General features: G+C 35.2%; 1 protein-coding gene across 1 annotated transcript in view; it reads left to right on the top strand.

The window, feature by feature from the left end:
• Positions 1 to 14,757, top strand: part of LOC120862282 (B-cell scaffold protein with ankyrin repeats-like) — a 156,866-nt gene that overhangs the window by 32,932 nt on the left and 109,177 nt on the right. Inside the window, exon 2 of the mRNA XM_040238380.1 lies at positions 8,135 to 8,533. Within this exon, the coding sequence (XP_040094314.1) occupies positions 8,135 to 8,533 (399 nt within the window). The remainder of the gene's footprint in view (positions 1 to 8,134; positions 8,534 to 14,757) is intronic.

Below are 14,757 nucleotides of genomic sequence, written 5' to 3'. Positions count from 1 at the left end.
TACATTTTAAATAATTTATTTGCAGACCATAATTGCTTCTTCAGTAGCACTTTCCCTTTATCTTGGTGACACTTTACAGGAATGAACATTCTGTGTTTCTATATTTCAGGTTCATCCTTTATGGTCTCATTTCACAGCCTATAAAATTTGGCCAACATTAATAACAATAACTCTCTTTAAATGGGCAGAATAATGATTTAGGTTTGATATAGTTCAAGTACATAAAACGAAGTTCATTTCAAGGCTAGTAGGCTCCTCTTGAGAAATCATAGAGAACTGTTGTTGAGTCTACAATTGTTACTCAAGGATAGGCTTTTTTCTAGAATAAGGAAAAAGAAAGTCGTGGCTGTGAAAGGCCTTTTAATTAACTTTTGTATTTTAACTCAACACAATTTTATACAAAAAGATTGGAAGATGACTTAAAGACCATTTACTATCTTCCAGCCATGGCAAGTTAATGTGATCATCAGTAAAACAAAAATAACAAGGCCAACTCCATACAGTTTTATGAATAGTGAATGAAGTAATGCATGTTAAATGCTTAGAAACATAACTGGTTCATGTAACATCTCAGTAAATAATATTTGATAAAATTAAAGAGTAAAAGCCTGAAATAATGAAATCCATAGGAAAGAGAGGGATTTAATGCTATTCTTAGTTTCTGAAAATTGGCAAACAGAGGTTACTAAGTCAAATATAAATTTTAAAGGAAGGCACAATTTTAGCTTAAGAAAAAAATGGCCCCTAAGTGTTGAGAGAAACTTCCTGTCTAATTTCCCTGGGAAATTTTGAAAGATAGGTTATGATTGTCTCTCGAATTGATTTTCTATGGTTATCTCCCTATGGTAGTGTGATATACAACCATGTAATGGGCCAGTATTCATTCTGTGCTTTAATACATCCTTATAGCTTGATCTATAATTTCAGTGACTTAAGTTTTAGTCAGGAAAGAAGTTATGTACATTCTTCACAGACATCCATACTCCTGTAGTGTTGGTTTATTTCCTCTTTTTTCCTTGATAGGAAACCAGGCTCCCAGTGAATTTCACATACTTTTCATATTAGATTTTAACTCATTATCTGCTTAATAAAGACTAATCTAGCTCATTGCACTACAGAGAATCTATTTTAACCTTTTAAATAATGTTATTGTGTCCTCTGCTATTAGAGGTTAAAAGTGCAGACTGTAGAGTCAGACCGCCTGTGCTGGAATCCTAATTCCAAAATCGAATTTAGTTTTCTCATCTGTAAAATAAGATAAAAATAATATTAAATAGGGTAAGTTAATAGGGTAAATTTAGAAGATTAAGTGAAATAACATATGTAAAACAGCAAGAGTCCTAGTTTATACTAAGTGCTTGATAATTTCTTATTAGTTTTATTTTTACTCTAATTATTCCAGAACTAAATAGCAACTTACTCTGGCTATGTGTAAGATAGGAAAATTCTTCCCTTACTGTTCCTCAAATATAGAAATGCTGAATTATAACACTATGTTTGTGTTTGTTTAATAAATATTTATTTAGCATTGAGGCTGGGTGAAACACTACATAGAGAAAAGCAAAATTATGCTGATGATTCATATAGAACTTGTGTATGATTCCCATATGTTTTCTGCCAGATGTTTTTTCTCATTCTGTGATATAAATGTATTTAAAAATATATTTATATACATTTGTTGAATATCTGTTCAAGAAATTATGCTATGCTTTGTGTAGGAATCTGTGAATTGAAAGAGGCAGCATCTTCCTTGGAGATGCTATTTATATCATGAGGAAAGACATAGATAAATCAATAAAGATACAATAATTCTCAAAGTCATTGTGTTATTAATTGCAATTTCAATGGTGTAGAAAATGCATATTATGTCCAGAGGGGGGAAAAATATTTATGATATACAGCAGTTTCGGTGTTTTGTTCTTTGTACTTAATACCTTAACAAAGTAATTTTAAAAAATCATTGCATTGTTTTATAAAGAAATACAATTTTACTACAAAAATATTAGTGATATGGAAGAGTAACATAAAAGAAGTCATATGTCTCTCAAAATTTACCTCTAATGTACAACTGCTTGTTGCTCACAGCCAATAGAATTAGGCTGCATTTTGAGTTAGATGGGCAGGATTATTTAAAAGTGAGAACATAATCTATATGCTATTTTTAAATAAAATAATTTTAAATGACACAAAATAATATAAAGTAAAATCAAAGAACATTAATTATCAGATTTTTTTTTTTACTCAGAACACTGTCAACGTCATTTACTGAAGTTACAAAAAATAGTGAAATATTTGAGTCACTTTATATTCAAATTAGTATTAAATGACTGAATTCTATGAAAGATTATATTAATACTTTATACTTTCTTCTCAAGTGCTCAGTTTGTCCATTCTATGGTCACTTCTATCTCATCAAGATTTTTACCCTTTGCATTTTGCAGTGCTATTCTAATCCTAATGATACTTAGTCTTTGACCTATATGTACATGTATTCAAGTTACCATGTGTTCTTTTTCCAAAGTTTTTACATTTCCATTTTGCTTACTTTTGTTCTTCTATTTGCTGGCTGGATTTTCTTCTTTATTTAAATTTTGACTATAGTTACATTTGAATATTGAACAATGATAAAACATCTCTGGTAAAAACCAGCAATTCTTTGCTCTTCCCCTTGCCAGAAACAATTTCATCCCCTCCTCATTCAGTACAGTTCAGCCACTCAGTCATGTGTGACTCTTTGCGACCCCATGGACTGCAGCATGCCAGGCTTCCCTGTCCATCACCAACTCCCAGAGCTTGCTCAAACTCATGTCCATCTAGTTGGTGATGCCATCCAACCATCTCTTCCTCTGTCATCCCCTTCTCCTCCTGCCTTCAATCTTTCCCAGCATCAGGGTCTTTTCCAGTGAGTCAGTTCTCCGCATCAGGTGGCCAAAGTATTGGAGTTTCAGCTTTAGCATCAGTTCTTCCCATGAATATTCAGGACTGATTTCCTTTAGGATTGACTGGTTGGATCTTGCAGTCCAAGGGACTTTCAAGAGTCTTCTCCAGCACCAGAGTTCAAAAGCATCAATTCTTCAGTGCTCAGCTTTCTTCATGGTCCAACTCTCACATCCATACGTAACTACTGGAAAAACCATAGCTTTGACTAGATGAACCTTTGTCAGTAATGTCTGTGCTTTTTAATATGCTGCCTAGGTTGCTCACAGCTTTTTTTCCAAGGAGCAAGCATCTTTAATTTAATGGCTACAGTCACCATCTGCAGTGATTTTGGAGCCCCTCAAAATAAAGTCTGTTACTGTTCCCACTGTTTCCCCATCTATTTGCCATGAAGTGATGGGACCAGATGCCATGATCTGCATTTTTTGAATGTTGAGTTTTAGGCCAACTTTTTCTCTTTCCTCATTCACTTTCATCAAGAGGCTCTTTTGTTCTTCTTTGCTTTCTGCCATAAGGGTGGTGTCATCTGCATATCTGAAGTTATTGATATTTCTCCTGGCAATCTTGATTCCAGCTTGTGCCTCATCCAACCCAGCATTTCTCATGATGTACTTTGCATATAAGTTAAATAAGCAGAGTGACAACATACAGCCTTGACATACTCCTTTCCCTACTTGGAACCAGTCTGTTGTTCCATGTCCAGTTCTTCCAGTTGCTTCTTGTCCTGCATAGAGAAGGTGGTCTGGTATTCCCATCTCTTTAAGAATTTTTCACAGTTCATTGTGATCCACACAGTCAAAGGCTTTGGCGTAGTCAATAAAGCAGACGTCCCTGTTTTTCAGAAACTCTCTTGCTTTTTCGATGATCCAATGGATGTTGGCAATTTGATCTCTGGTTCCTCTGCCTTTTCTAAATCCAGCTTGAGTATCTACGAGTTCACGGTTCTTGTACTGTTGAAGCCTGGCTTGGAAAATTTTGAGCATTACTTTGCTAGCGTGTGAGATGAGTGCAATTATGCAGTAATTTGAACATTCTTGGCATTGCCTTTCTTTGGGATTGGAATGAAAACTGACCTTTTCCAGTCCTGTGGCCACTGCTGAATTTTTCAGATTTGCTGGCTTATTGAGTGCAGTACTTTCATAGCATCATCTTTTAGGATTTGAAATAGCTCAACTGGAATTCCATCACCTCCACTAGCTTTGTTCGTAGTGATGCTTCCTAAGGCCCACTTGACTTCACACTCCAGGATGTCTGGCTCTAGGTAAGTGATTACACCTTCGTCTTTATCTGGATTGTGAAGATCTTTTTTGTATAGTTCTTCTGTGTATTCTTGCCACCTCTTCTTAATATCTTATGTTTCTATCAGGTCCATACCATTTCTGTCCTTTATTATGCCCATCTTTGCATGAAATGTTCCCTTGGTATCTCTAATTTTCTTGAAGAGATCTCTAGTCTTTCCCATTCTATTGTTTTCCCCCATTTCTTTGCGTTGATCACTGAGGAAGGCTTTCTTGTCTCTCCTTGCTATTCTTTAGAACTCTGCATTCAAATGGGTATATCTTTCCTTTTCTCCTTTGCCTTTAGCTTCTCTTCTTTTCTCAGCTATTTGTAAGGCCTCCTCAGACTACCATTTTGCCTTTTTGCATTTCTTTTTCTTGGGGATGGTCTTGCTCACTGCTTCCTGTACAGTGTCATGAACCTCCATCCATAGTTCTTCAGGCACTCTGTATATCAGATCTAATCCTTTGAATCTCATCCCCTCCTAGGAACCTTAAGAACCTTTGTTAGTCTTCCAAATTCTATTGTTACTCTATTTCATGTTTCCTCTATTATTTCTTAGTTTACTAATTCTATTACCTATTTTTTTCCTATAATATGCTAGATAAGGATTTCAATCTATTAGCCTTTGAGAGTCTTTCCTTATTCCCCAGTGTATTTAAATCACAACTTGAAGCTAAACCATTAGACATATTTTACATTATTATGATTGTTTAGTTCATTTTAGGCTGCTTTAATACAATACCATAGATGTGGTGGCCTGAACAACGAACATTTATTTCTCATAGTTCTGGGAGCCAGAAGTCCAAAGTCAGGGCACCAGCAGGTCAAATCCTGGTGAGGTCCCTCTGCTGGGTTACAGATTGCTGATGTCTTTCTGTGATCTCACATGGCACGAGGGGCAAGGGAGCTCCCTGGAGCCTCCTTTGTAAGTGCTCTAATTTCATTCATGAGGGCTCCATTCTCATGACCTCATCACCTCCTATTGGTTCACCTTCTAATTCCATCACACTGAGGGCTATTGCTTCAATATATGACTGTAGGGGAGGACAAAAATATTCAGTTCATAACAATGATTATATGCACATTTATACTATTAATCCAAATAGTACATAATGATCCTGCTTTCTTTTTTATTTTGTTTTGCTCTGTTTTTCTGCTATTAATTTTACTTTCCTTTGTAGTTTGCATGTAAAAGATTGTAATATATCTATCTTTAATTTTTTCAAAATGTCCAATCAGAATTTGCAAACCATTAGCATTTTTCCTCAAATTTTCAAATATATGATACAATCTTACAGTTGTTTTATTTTCTTTGGATCTCCCTCTTGAAATGCTCCATTCTCCTATTATAAGTCCCTATGCCTCTTAAACAGCTGCCATCCTGAAACTCTCTTTTTCTCTTGGTATTTTAATTTAATTTTTTTTGTAATATAACTTACATTTCCAGTCTAAGATATATAGATGAATAGATTTTTATGTAAGTGTACTTTGTGTAACAACCACTCAGATCAAGATATAGAACATTGTCAGAACCCCAGCATGTTCCCTCTTATCTGCTTCCATTCATTAATCCTACCTCAAATGTTTTGATCTGTATCATGGTGGGTTTTGTTTTCTGTTTTTTAACTTCATATAAACACTGTCATTCAGTATATACTTGTTTTTTCTTTCACTCAACATTAGGTCTTTGGATTCATCCATTCACGTTAGCAGTGATTCATTTTTATTGCTGTATAATATTCTATAGTATGAAGATACTATAAAATATTTTTGTAAGAGCTGTCTTATAATTTATCATAATGTGGCCTTGAAATTGCTCTGTAAAAAATATATCAACCTGATATTTTTCTCCTCCTGGATGACTTGCTTTTCTTTCCTGGATATATGAAGAGGTTTTATAATAATCATTAAACCAAGAGAAATTTAATCAAGATATGTTTTTGCTAACAGTTTTTCCATGAAACTTGTTTCTTTTTCTTCCATATTTTAAAGATTTTAAAACTATATTTAAATTTTTAATATGTCCTTTGTTCTCTTCTATTTCAGGTTTTTGGAGTATCTTTATATTCAATGTTTTCCTTTTTTGGCTCTTATCCATATATATCAGGTTTTTCATCAGTTCTTTAATTTTGTTCTCTCTTTTTGTGTTTACTGTGAAAATACAAAGCTTTACTTTGAGGCCAGAGATAAAATATTATTTATATCTAATCTAGTCAGTGCTTTTTCTGATTTACTATCTGAGCAATGGTACTGCTTTTGGCTTTTGATCTTTTTATCTATTTATTATACCCTTTCAAATGATTCTTTTAAAAATATCAAATCAACTTGTTTTTGACCTTAGGTTTTATTTAATTAATTTTTTATTACTCTGAAGAACTTTTCTTGTGCTTTTCTTCCCTGCTTATCATTTCTCCTAGTTTTTTCCTGTTGTGCTGCTTTCATTATTATGATGATCATATTATTACTGTTCATGTTGTTGCCATCATCTCTTTCAATAACTATGAGTTTGTATTGCTAATCCTTTCATCTTGCTCATGATTCTCTTAGCTCATTTTAGACTTTCTATTTGCTTAATATTGTCTGGGTAAATTATCCTTAAGTTCTCTTCCCTACTGGCTACTTTTTATTTTTCCATGCAAGCTATAGTTTGAGAGAGAATATCTATACTCCAGTCAGTTGTTAGGGCGTGAGAGAAAAGAGGAGAAGGAAGATCTGTCAGTGTGACTCACATTGGAGGCAGTGGATTATAGTCTCTAATGAGACCTTTTCTGCAAGACTCCTCCCAGTGCTCAGGGATGCTCTTGATTTCCTGTGCAATTTGGCTGGCTTCACTGCCTCACCTTGAGTCCTGACTTCTTCAGGATTCAGCCTTCTTGCTTCTGCAGATGTCCCTGACCAGTTTCCAATTAGGGAAGAGATTCATGACCACCCTGCCAGTTTGGTGGTTTATGAGTTTTCCCATCAATTCTGGTTTTAGGGTAGGAGATAGATAGGGCTAGCATTGCCTCCCTAGAACCTCCGATTTATTTCATCAACATTAACTTTTTAGTTTCTGACATAATATTCCATTTGTTTTTTATTATTGAATTTTTTCTTTTTTTTTTTAATTAGTTTTCTGGGCATGGAAATTCTATAATCTGCCTTGATGTACCCATCTTTACATGGAAGAAGTATTTTCAAGTCCTCCAACATATATTCTCTTACTTCTTCTCAGAATAATCTGATTCATGAGGTAGGACTTATTTAAAAAAAAAAAAAAACCTTCATTTAGTTGGTGAAGAAACAATGACTGAAAGGAATTAAGTAGGTAAATCTAGTTAAAATTACATGGTTACTGGTAGAGCCGTGCTTGGTAGCCCAGCATCCCTAATCCCACAGAACAGTCTTTTCATTCTATCTCAAGGCCTCTCATTTACTTCAGTTGAGCTTTCTAGATTCACACTTGTGCAGGGAGTACAGTGTACACTTGCACAAAGCATGAACTCTGTGTTGCATCTGAAGAATTATTTTAATCCTGTAGGGTTACTTTGGGGATACTACAAATTATATTATTGGTCTCTGGTGTAAACAAATTAAGAGCTTCCCAGGTGGCACTAGTGGTAAAGAACCTGCCTGACAGTGCAGGAAATTAAGAGATGCAGGTTTAAACCCAGGGTTGGGAAGATCCCCTGGAGGAGGGCATGGCAACTCACTCTAGTATTCTTGCCTGGAGAATCCCATGGACAGAGAAGCCTGGTGGGCTGTGGTCCATAGGGTTGCAAAGAGGTGGACACGACTGAAGCGACTTTGCATGCACACACATAAGCAAATTAACATATTCCATTAGAAGTACGTTTAATTCTTCAAGAACTGATAATATAATCAGCTTTTAGCCTGTCAATATAAGAAAATTAATACATTATTTTCTCTTTTCCAGAAAATGCAAAAGACATCATCATGATATATGAAGGAGATGCTGAGGAATGGGCTCTGTACTTGAGCGAAGTTTTCTCACATGTTGTGAAAATGGAAGCAACCCTTTTATATTGCTTGGAGAATTGCTCTCTTCGGGATTTGGAATTGCTGAATTTAAGCTCCTACAAGTGTAAACTTTTGATATTATCAAATAGCCTGCTTGAAAACCTATCTCCAAAGAAAGGTCAATTTCTGAAAAACATACTTTTTTCACCAGAAAGTGTGGTCACTCTGCTGTGTGGGATGAAGAGTTCAGATCAACTCTACGAATTATTAAATATCTCTAGAAGCAGATGGGAGATCTCAACTGAGCAGGAGCCTGAAGAATACATCTCTGTAATTGAGAGTATCATATTTGGAGGTAGCGTTGCCAAATCTTATTTGTTTTTGTGTGTTTATATTTTTAATTAAAACTTTGAAAGTTTTTTTTGAACCCATGAATATTTGACAGTGGAACTAAAGAAAAGAAAAAGGAAATCCAACTTTATTTAACAGTGTATTATACTTCCTCAAAATTCATGAAGATTCTTAATTTTAGCTTTATTCCAGACAATGTTTATCAGTGGTTCAAAAAATGGTTTATAAACATATTCCTTAGGGCAGCTTGCAGGAGATCATACTTTGTAGAACAATATGCTAGGTTATATGTTAGTTTTTGTTTTAGTTTTCCTTTTTCTTTTTTTGGGGGAGGGAGGCTCTTTTCTGCAAGATATAGATTCAATATTCTTCTTATTTCAGGTATAATTTCTTGGCTTCTGTCTTTAAATGTTTGCTCTATCTTATTATTATGATTTTCTTTTTCAGAGATTCCTTTTATATGTGTGTTTGATTTATTTTATCTTAATATACAGTTTCTAATTCTTTTTTGATTATTAATATCAGTTTATTAATACTTAACTTGTATTCATCATTTCAGTCTTTGCTACATTCTTATATTTTCTGTATTCTCTCTTCCCTTGTATTATTTCAAATTTTTTCTTCATTTTTATATTGCTTTACTTCTTTCATTTTAACCTTTGGTTGAACACGGGAAGTTTGCAATGAATTTCTTGTTCTTATCTTCTTCTTAACACCTTGATTTCTCCATTGTATAATTGTTTCAAAAGGGTGATCATAATTTATTGCATTTTTAAAATTCATGGAAAAATGCTTAGTCACAATTTTCTACTTTTATGGCAATGAGATTTTAGTATATGATTCTTTATGTGCTGGTTTGCTCTTTCTCGTATAGTTACCTTCATATGGATCCTGTGCTGGACCAGTTTTTCTTTTGTATCACTGAACAAAGTGAGGTTTTATTGGTCTAGCCAATGGAGATAGAGAATGTGGGTTTTGTTGTTTGTTCTTCCCCACCCCCACAATGAAAGACTTTACTTTGTTTTCACAGACATAGACTGCTTTCTATAGATTTGTCTTTTCTGTATAGTTCTTCATTTAGCCTCACCTTTTCTGCTTTTTGGAACCAAACCACTTCTACCTGAAACTATTGCATCATGTCTACAATATAGAAAGGCATGACCTCTAGACTTAGAGAAAGCTATGTTTGTTAGCTCTTTTTGAAATCTGATTTTGGAACCATTCTATTGACCTGGAGGTCTAAGAGGTCACTGTTTGCTATTTTCAGTGAATAGGACATCTGCATAATTGTTTCTCATTCTCTATGTTTTGGGATGATTTGCAGCAATAAAAAGGGGGAAATGTTAACCCTACGCTATGATTTTCAAACTGGCAGTCCTCTAATATCTAATAATCTGTTACTTTTTATTTTTGTATAGTATTTCCCAAGTACCTTTTGTATTTTTAGTTGAAAAGGAAAAATGTTGCAATTGGAAATGATAAAACATTTACTACAGTAAAATACACATAAGAACATAAGATACAAGTAAGTTTATGCTCATTGTCTCCTCTGATACAGAGGAACACTAAAAATTGGGACAAAATTTTGAGTGGTTTTCCACACCCATTATTTTTACTTCCTTGAAGAATTCAAGTTGTATTGGCCACTTATATTATGATATCACTATTGTGTAAAAATACTCGGGCATACCTTATTGTTGTTTTAGTTGTTTTGTTTTATGAAGAGTACCATTGAGTGGCTATATTTTCAAATTATATTCCCATTGATATTTGATAGGAAAAAATCTTATGCTTATGGACAACACAGGACTATTTTTGAAGATATTGTTAGCTCCCATCTTCCCATATTCAGTTTTTACACTGATTTCTTATAATAGCTTCAGTTGAGTTTAGTCGCTCAGTTGTGTCCAACTCTTTGCGACCCCATGAACTGCAGAATGCCAGGCCTCCCTATCCATTACCAACTCCTGGAGTTCACCCAAACTCATGTCCATTGAGTCGGTGATGCCATCCAACCATCTCATCCTCTGTCGCCCCTTCTCATCCTGCCCTCAATCTTTCCCAGCATCGGGGTCTTTTCAAATGAGTCAGCTCTTTGCATCAGGTGGCCAAAGGATTGGAGTTTCAGCTTCAACATCAGTCCTTCCAATAAACATCTAGGACTGATCTCCTCCAGGATGGACTGGTTGAATCTCCTTGCAGTCCAAGGGACTCTCAACACCACAGCTCAAAATCATCAGTTCTTCGGCACTCAGCTTTCTTTATAGTTGAACTCTCGCATCTATTCATGACTACTGGAAAAACCATAGCCTTGACTAGATGGACCTTTGTTGACAACGTCTCTGCTTTTTAATATGCTGTCTAGGTTGGTCATAACTTTCCTTCCAAGGAGTAAGTGTCTTTTAATTTCATGGCTGCAATCACCATCTGCAGTGATTTTGGAGCCCCAAAGAAATAAAGTCATCCACTGTTTGCCCATCTATTTGCCATGAAGTGATGGGACCAGATGCCATGATCTTCGTTTTCTGAATGCTGAGCTTTAAGCCAACTTTTTCACTCTCCTCTTTCACTTTCATCAAGAGGCTTTTTAGCTCCTTTTCACTTTCTGCCATAAGGGTGGTGTCATCTGCATATCTGAGGTTATTGATATTTCTCCTGGCAATCTTGATTCCCGCTTGTGCTTCTTGCAGCCCAGCGTTTCTCATGATATGGTCTGCATATAAGTTAAATAAGCAGGATAACAATATACAGCCTTGATGTATTCCTTTTCCTATTTGGAACCAGTCTGTTGTTCCATGTCCCATTCTATAATAGCTTGCTGCTAAGTCACTTCAGTCGTGTCCAACTCTGTGTGACCACATAGATGGCAGCCCACCAGGCTCCCCTGTCCCTGAGACTCTCCAGGCAAGAACACTGGAGTGGGTTGCCATTTCCTTCTCCAATGCATGAAAGTGAAAAGTGAAAGTGAAGTCAGTCGTGTTCGACCCTCAGCAACCCCAGGGGCTGCAGCCTTCCAGGCTCCTCTGTCCATGGGATTTTCCAGGCAAGAGTACTGGAATGGGGTGCCATTGCCTTCTCCGTATAATAGCTTAGATGTACCTAAAATATAGTAAATATAATAATATTGTTATTCTAAGTTAAATTTGTCTGAAATTGTAAGCATGCAATCAAAATACAGATCGATAAGCAATTGGCTAACCATGCCTAAAATAACTTTATGTGTTGGCTGAGTCACTTGAAAAAATTGATATTAATTGCTGTGGTCTATGCAATAATAATTTGTTTTAGTAAATCGCTTGAATGTTATGCTAAATTATTTTTTTGTTATCTGTTGCCATTTGTGTTGAACACATAAAGTCTGTTTTTTAAAAAAATGGGTAATTAGTTAGAAAGATGTGGAAGTCAATTTTAGTGTCCTTTTTCTATTCCCCTTCTATGCCACAGAGAATTATACAGGAAGAAAGGAAGCTTATTATTCAGGAACATTATATGATAAAGAGAATAATAAAAAAAAGCCAGAAAAGTCTTAGAAATAATTACATGTTCTAATATATTCACAAAATAAAGATAAATCAGAGGAAATTTTATAAAACTTAATGAAAGAGAAAGATATTTTATAATTAATCAAGACTCTGAAAAACTTTTATTGTTAAAATTATGAAAAAATATACAGTAATTCATGTTCAATATGAGTATTTATTTCTATTTAACAAATGAAGAAATATTAGTTTCCTGTCTCCTTCATTCACCAGCTGGGAATAATACAAACCTGTGTATGTTTTCCACCTTTCTGTATGTAGTGTAACCAATTTGACCATATGTTTTCCCTTTTCTGTCTTCTGATTATTTTTGGATCTTTACCTTATTTTCTCCTAATCTTTTCACATGTATAGATTTCATACAGCATAGTTTGTATGTAATATGAATTATCTGATCTCAAATCTACATAAAATCAACTAACATTTCTGAGTGTTACCATTATGTATTTTGCTGCTTATGAATCCTTCCTTTAAAAGAGTGTGTACCAGTTCCAGTGATCCAGCTCATCTACTGGGTCACCTTCCTCTCTTTCTCTTTCTTCTTATATCTTTTAAGCATTCTGGCTTGTTATCAACAGTTGAGTCAGCTCTCTCTAACCTTTACTTTATCATATTTTATATTTATATGAAAATATGATGTTCATATTTATTTCATATTTATCATACTTTCTTCATTGTTGAATTATAGATGTAATAGTAATGGAAGAACTGCTAATGCTTTCATGAACAACTTTAACATTTTGATTTGTTTTCATATTACCAAACCAAGAATTTCAGATATTTAACTTTGATAATATAAAATAGGAATCATTAAATTATAAACAGCAATGTAACAGTAGAGTTGTTGGAGAAACAAAACAGGAAAAATAACAATGCCACAATGCATTGAAATAAATCATACAGAAGCATGTTTTTCTTTCCTCTCATCTGAGCTATGTATTGCTGTAAAAGCTCTGATTTGTTGGTCAGTGAGGTCTCATGGCCTTCAGATGAAGTCCATCCATTTTACATGGCCTTCCAGCTCCTCAAAAGCATGGCACTAAGATAGATGTTCTGGAGAAGGCAATGGCACCCCACTCCAGTACTCTGGTCTGGAAAATCCCATGGATGGAGGAGCCTGGTGGGCTGCAGTTAATGGGGTCGCTAATAGTTGGACCCGAGACCAACTTCACTTTCACTTTTCACTTTCATGCATTGGAGAAGGAAATGGCAACCCACTCCAGTGTTCTTGCCTGGAGAATCCCAGGGACAGGGGAGCTTTGTGGGCTGCCATGTTATGGGGTCACACAGGGTCAGACACGACTCAAGTGACTTAGCAGCAGCAGCAGCAGCAGCAGTAGCAACATAAATGTTCAGGCCATTTCTGTCATTACCATTCGTATAGGTATGTGCTGTACACTAGGATAATTGGATCACTTTCCATTTCTGGAAACACAGTCTCCCATTTCTGTCTTAAAACCATTGCTCCTATGCTGCCTTCTTTATGTGGAGTAACTTTCCCCATATTTTTGGTTGAAATCCTAGCCATCCTTCAAGATTCACTGAAAAGCTGCTTTATTAATGAATTCATCTCAAATCTTTTCTACTTGAAAATATACTCATCTCTAATTCTATTAAATTTTTATTATTGCTTATTTATAACTCTCATTATATTCTTTGTAATTGTTTTGACAATTTCTTCTCATTATTTTCTGTTTCAAAAATGTAATGCTGCTTTCTTTCCAAAATATTTCAGCATTTTGAATATTGAAAAAAATCATAGAAGAATACAAATTGTGTTTCTAAGTTTATAAATGTTTACTGGTGCAGTTGAGTTTCACTTTGTTAATGATGAATGGGCTTATTGTGGTATTTCTGTCAAGATTACAAAATTGAAATTTGATAGAGTAAAGATGGCAGTGTAGGAAAATCTTAAATTTACCTTTTCCCATGGATCAAGCACATCTATTAATACAACTGTATTTGGAATAGTTCCCTAAGAAAGGGACCTGAAAACTGGACAAAGAACAAAGGGTAAAAGAACCATACGGTTGGCTCAACAGGGAATATGTCCAAGAAAACTATAGAACTGTAGAAAATAGAAACCTGCTTATAAAGGGCTCCCACACAACACACTTGATATGAAAACCAGTGCAGAAATACCAGATTGAAAAGCATATGGTCCATAGGAGAGGGGACCCACTTACTAATCTTGAAGCATCTGAAACATCTGCCAGGGAGGCAGGAACCAGTTGAGATGCTCCCCAGAGACTAAGACACTGGCAGGAGACGTTTTTGTGTGGGGGTGGTCTCGGCTACCTTCCTAATGCTGTCACTGGTAGTTGCCATTTTTTTAATCCTCCCTCCAATCTGTCACCACAGTGGGCATACCCTACTGAGAGCCACACCTACTCCTGTGTCTCAGCTGAACCTTGAAGCCAGGCCAGAGCTATCTCTGCCCACCAGTGTGCTGTGGCAGTTGGGTTGTGCCACAGCAAGATATATATATTAGTAGATATATATATTGAACATTCCGTTCAAAAGCATCAGAATTAACAATTTTTTTAAGAGCACATAAAACAGTCTCAAGAATAGATTACATGTTAGGTCATAAAGTTTCTATAAGTTAAAGTAGAATGAAATCATATCAAGCATCTTCTCCAATCATAATGGTAGGAAACTGGAAATCAATCATAAGAAAAAATGAAAA

Source organism: Oryx dammah, unplaced genomic scaffold, assembly GCF_014754425.2.
Source record: "Oryx dammah isolate SB20612 unplaced genomic scaffold, SCBI_Odam_1.1 HiC_scaffold_3, whole genome shotgun sequence".
Classification (NCBI taxonomy): Eukaryota; Metazoa; Chordata; class Mammalia; order Artiodactyla; family Bovidae; genus Oryx; species Oryx dammah.
Note: the sequence above shows the minus strand (reverse complement) of the source record. Positions and strands in the feature narration are given on the sequence as shown.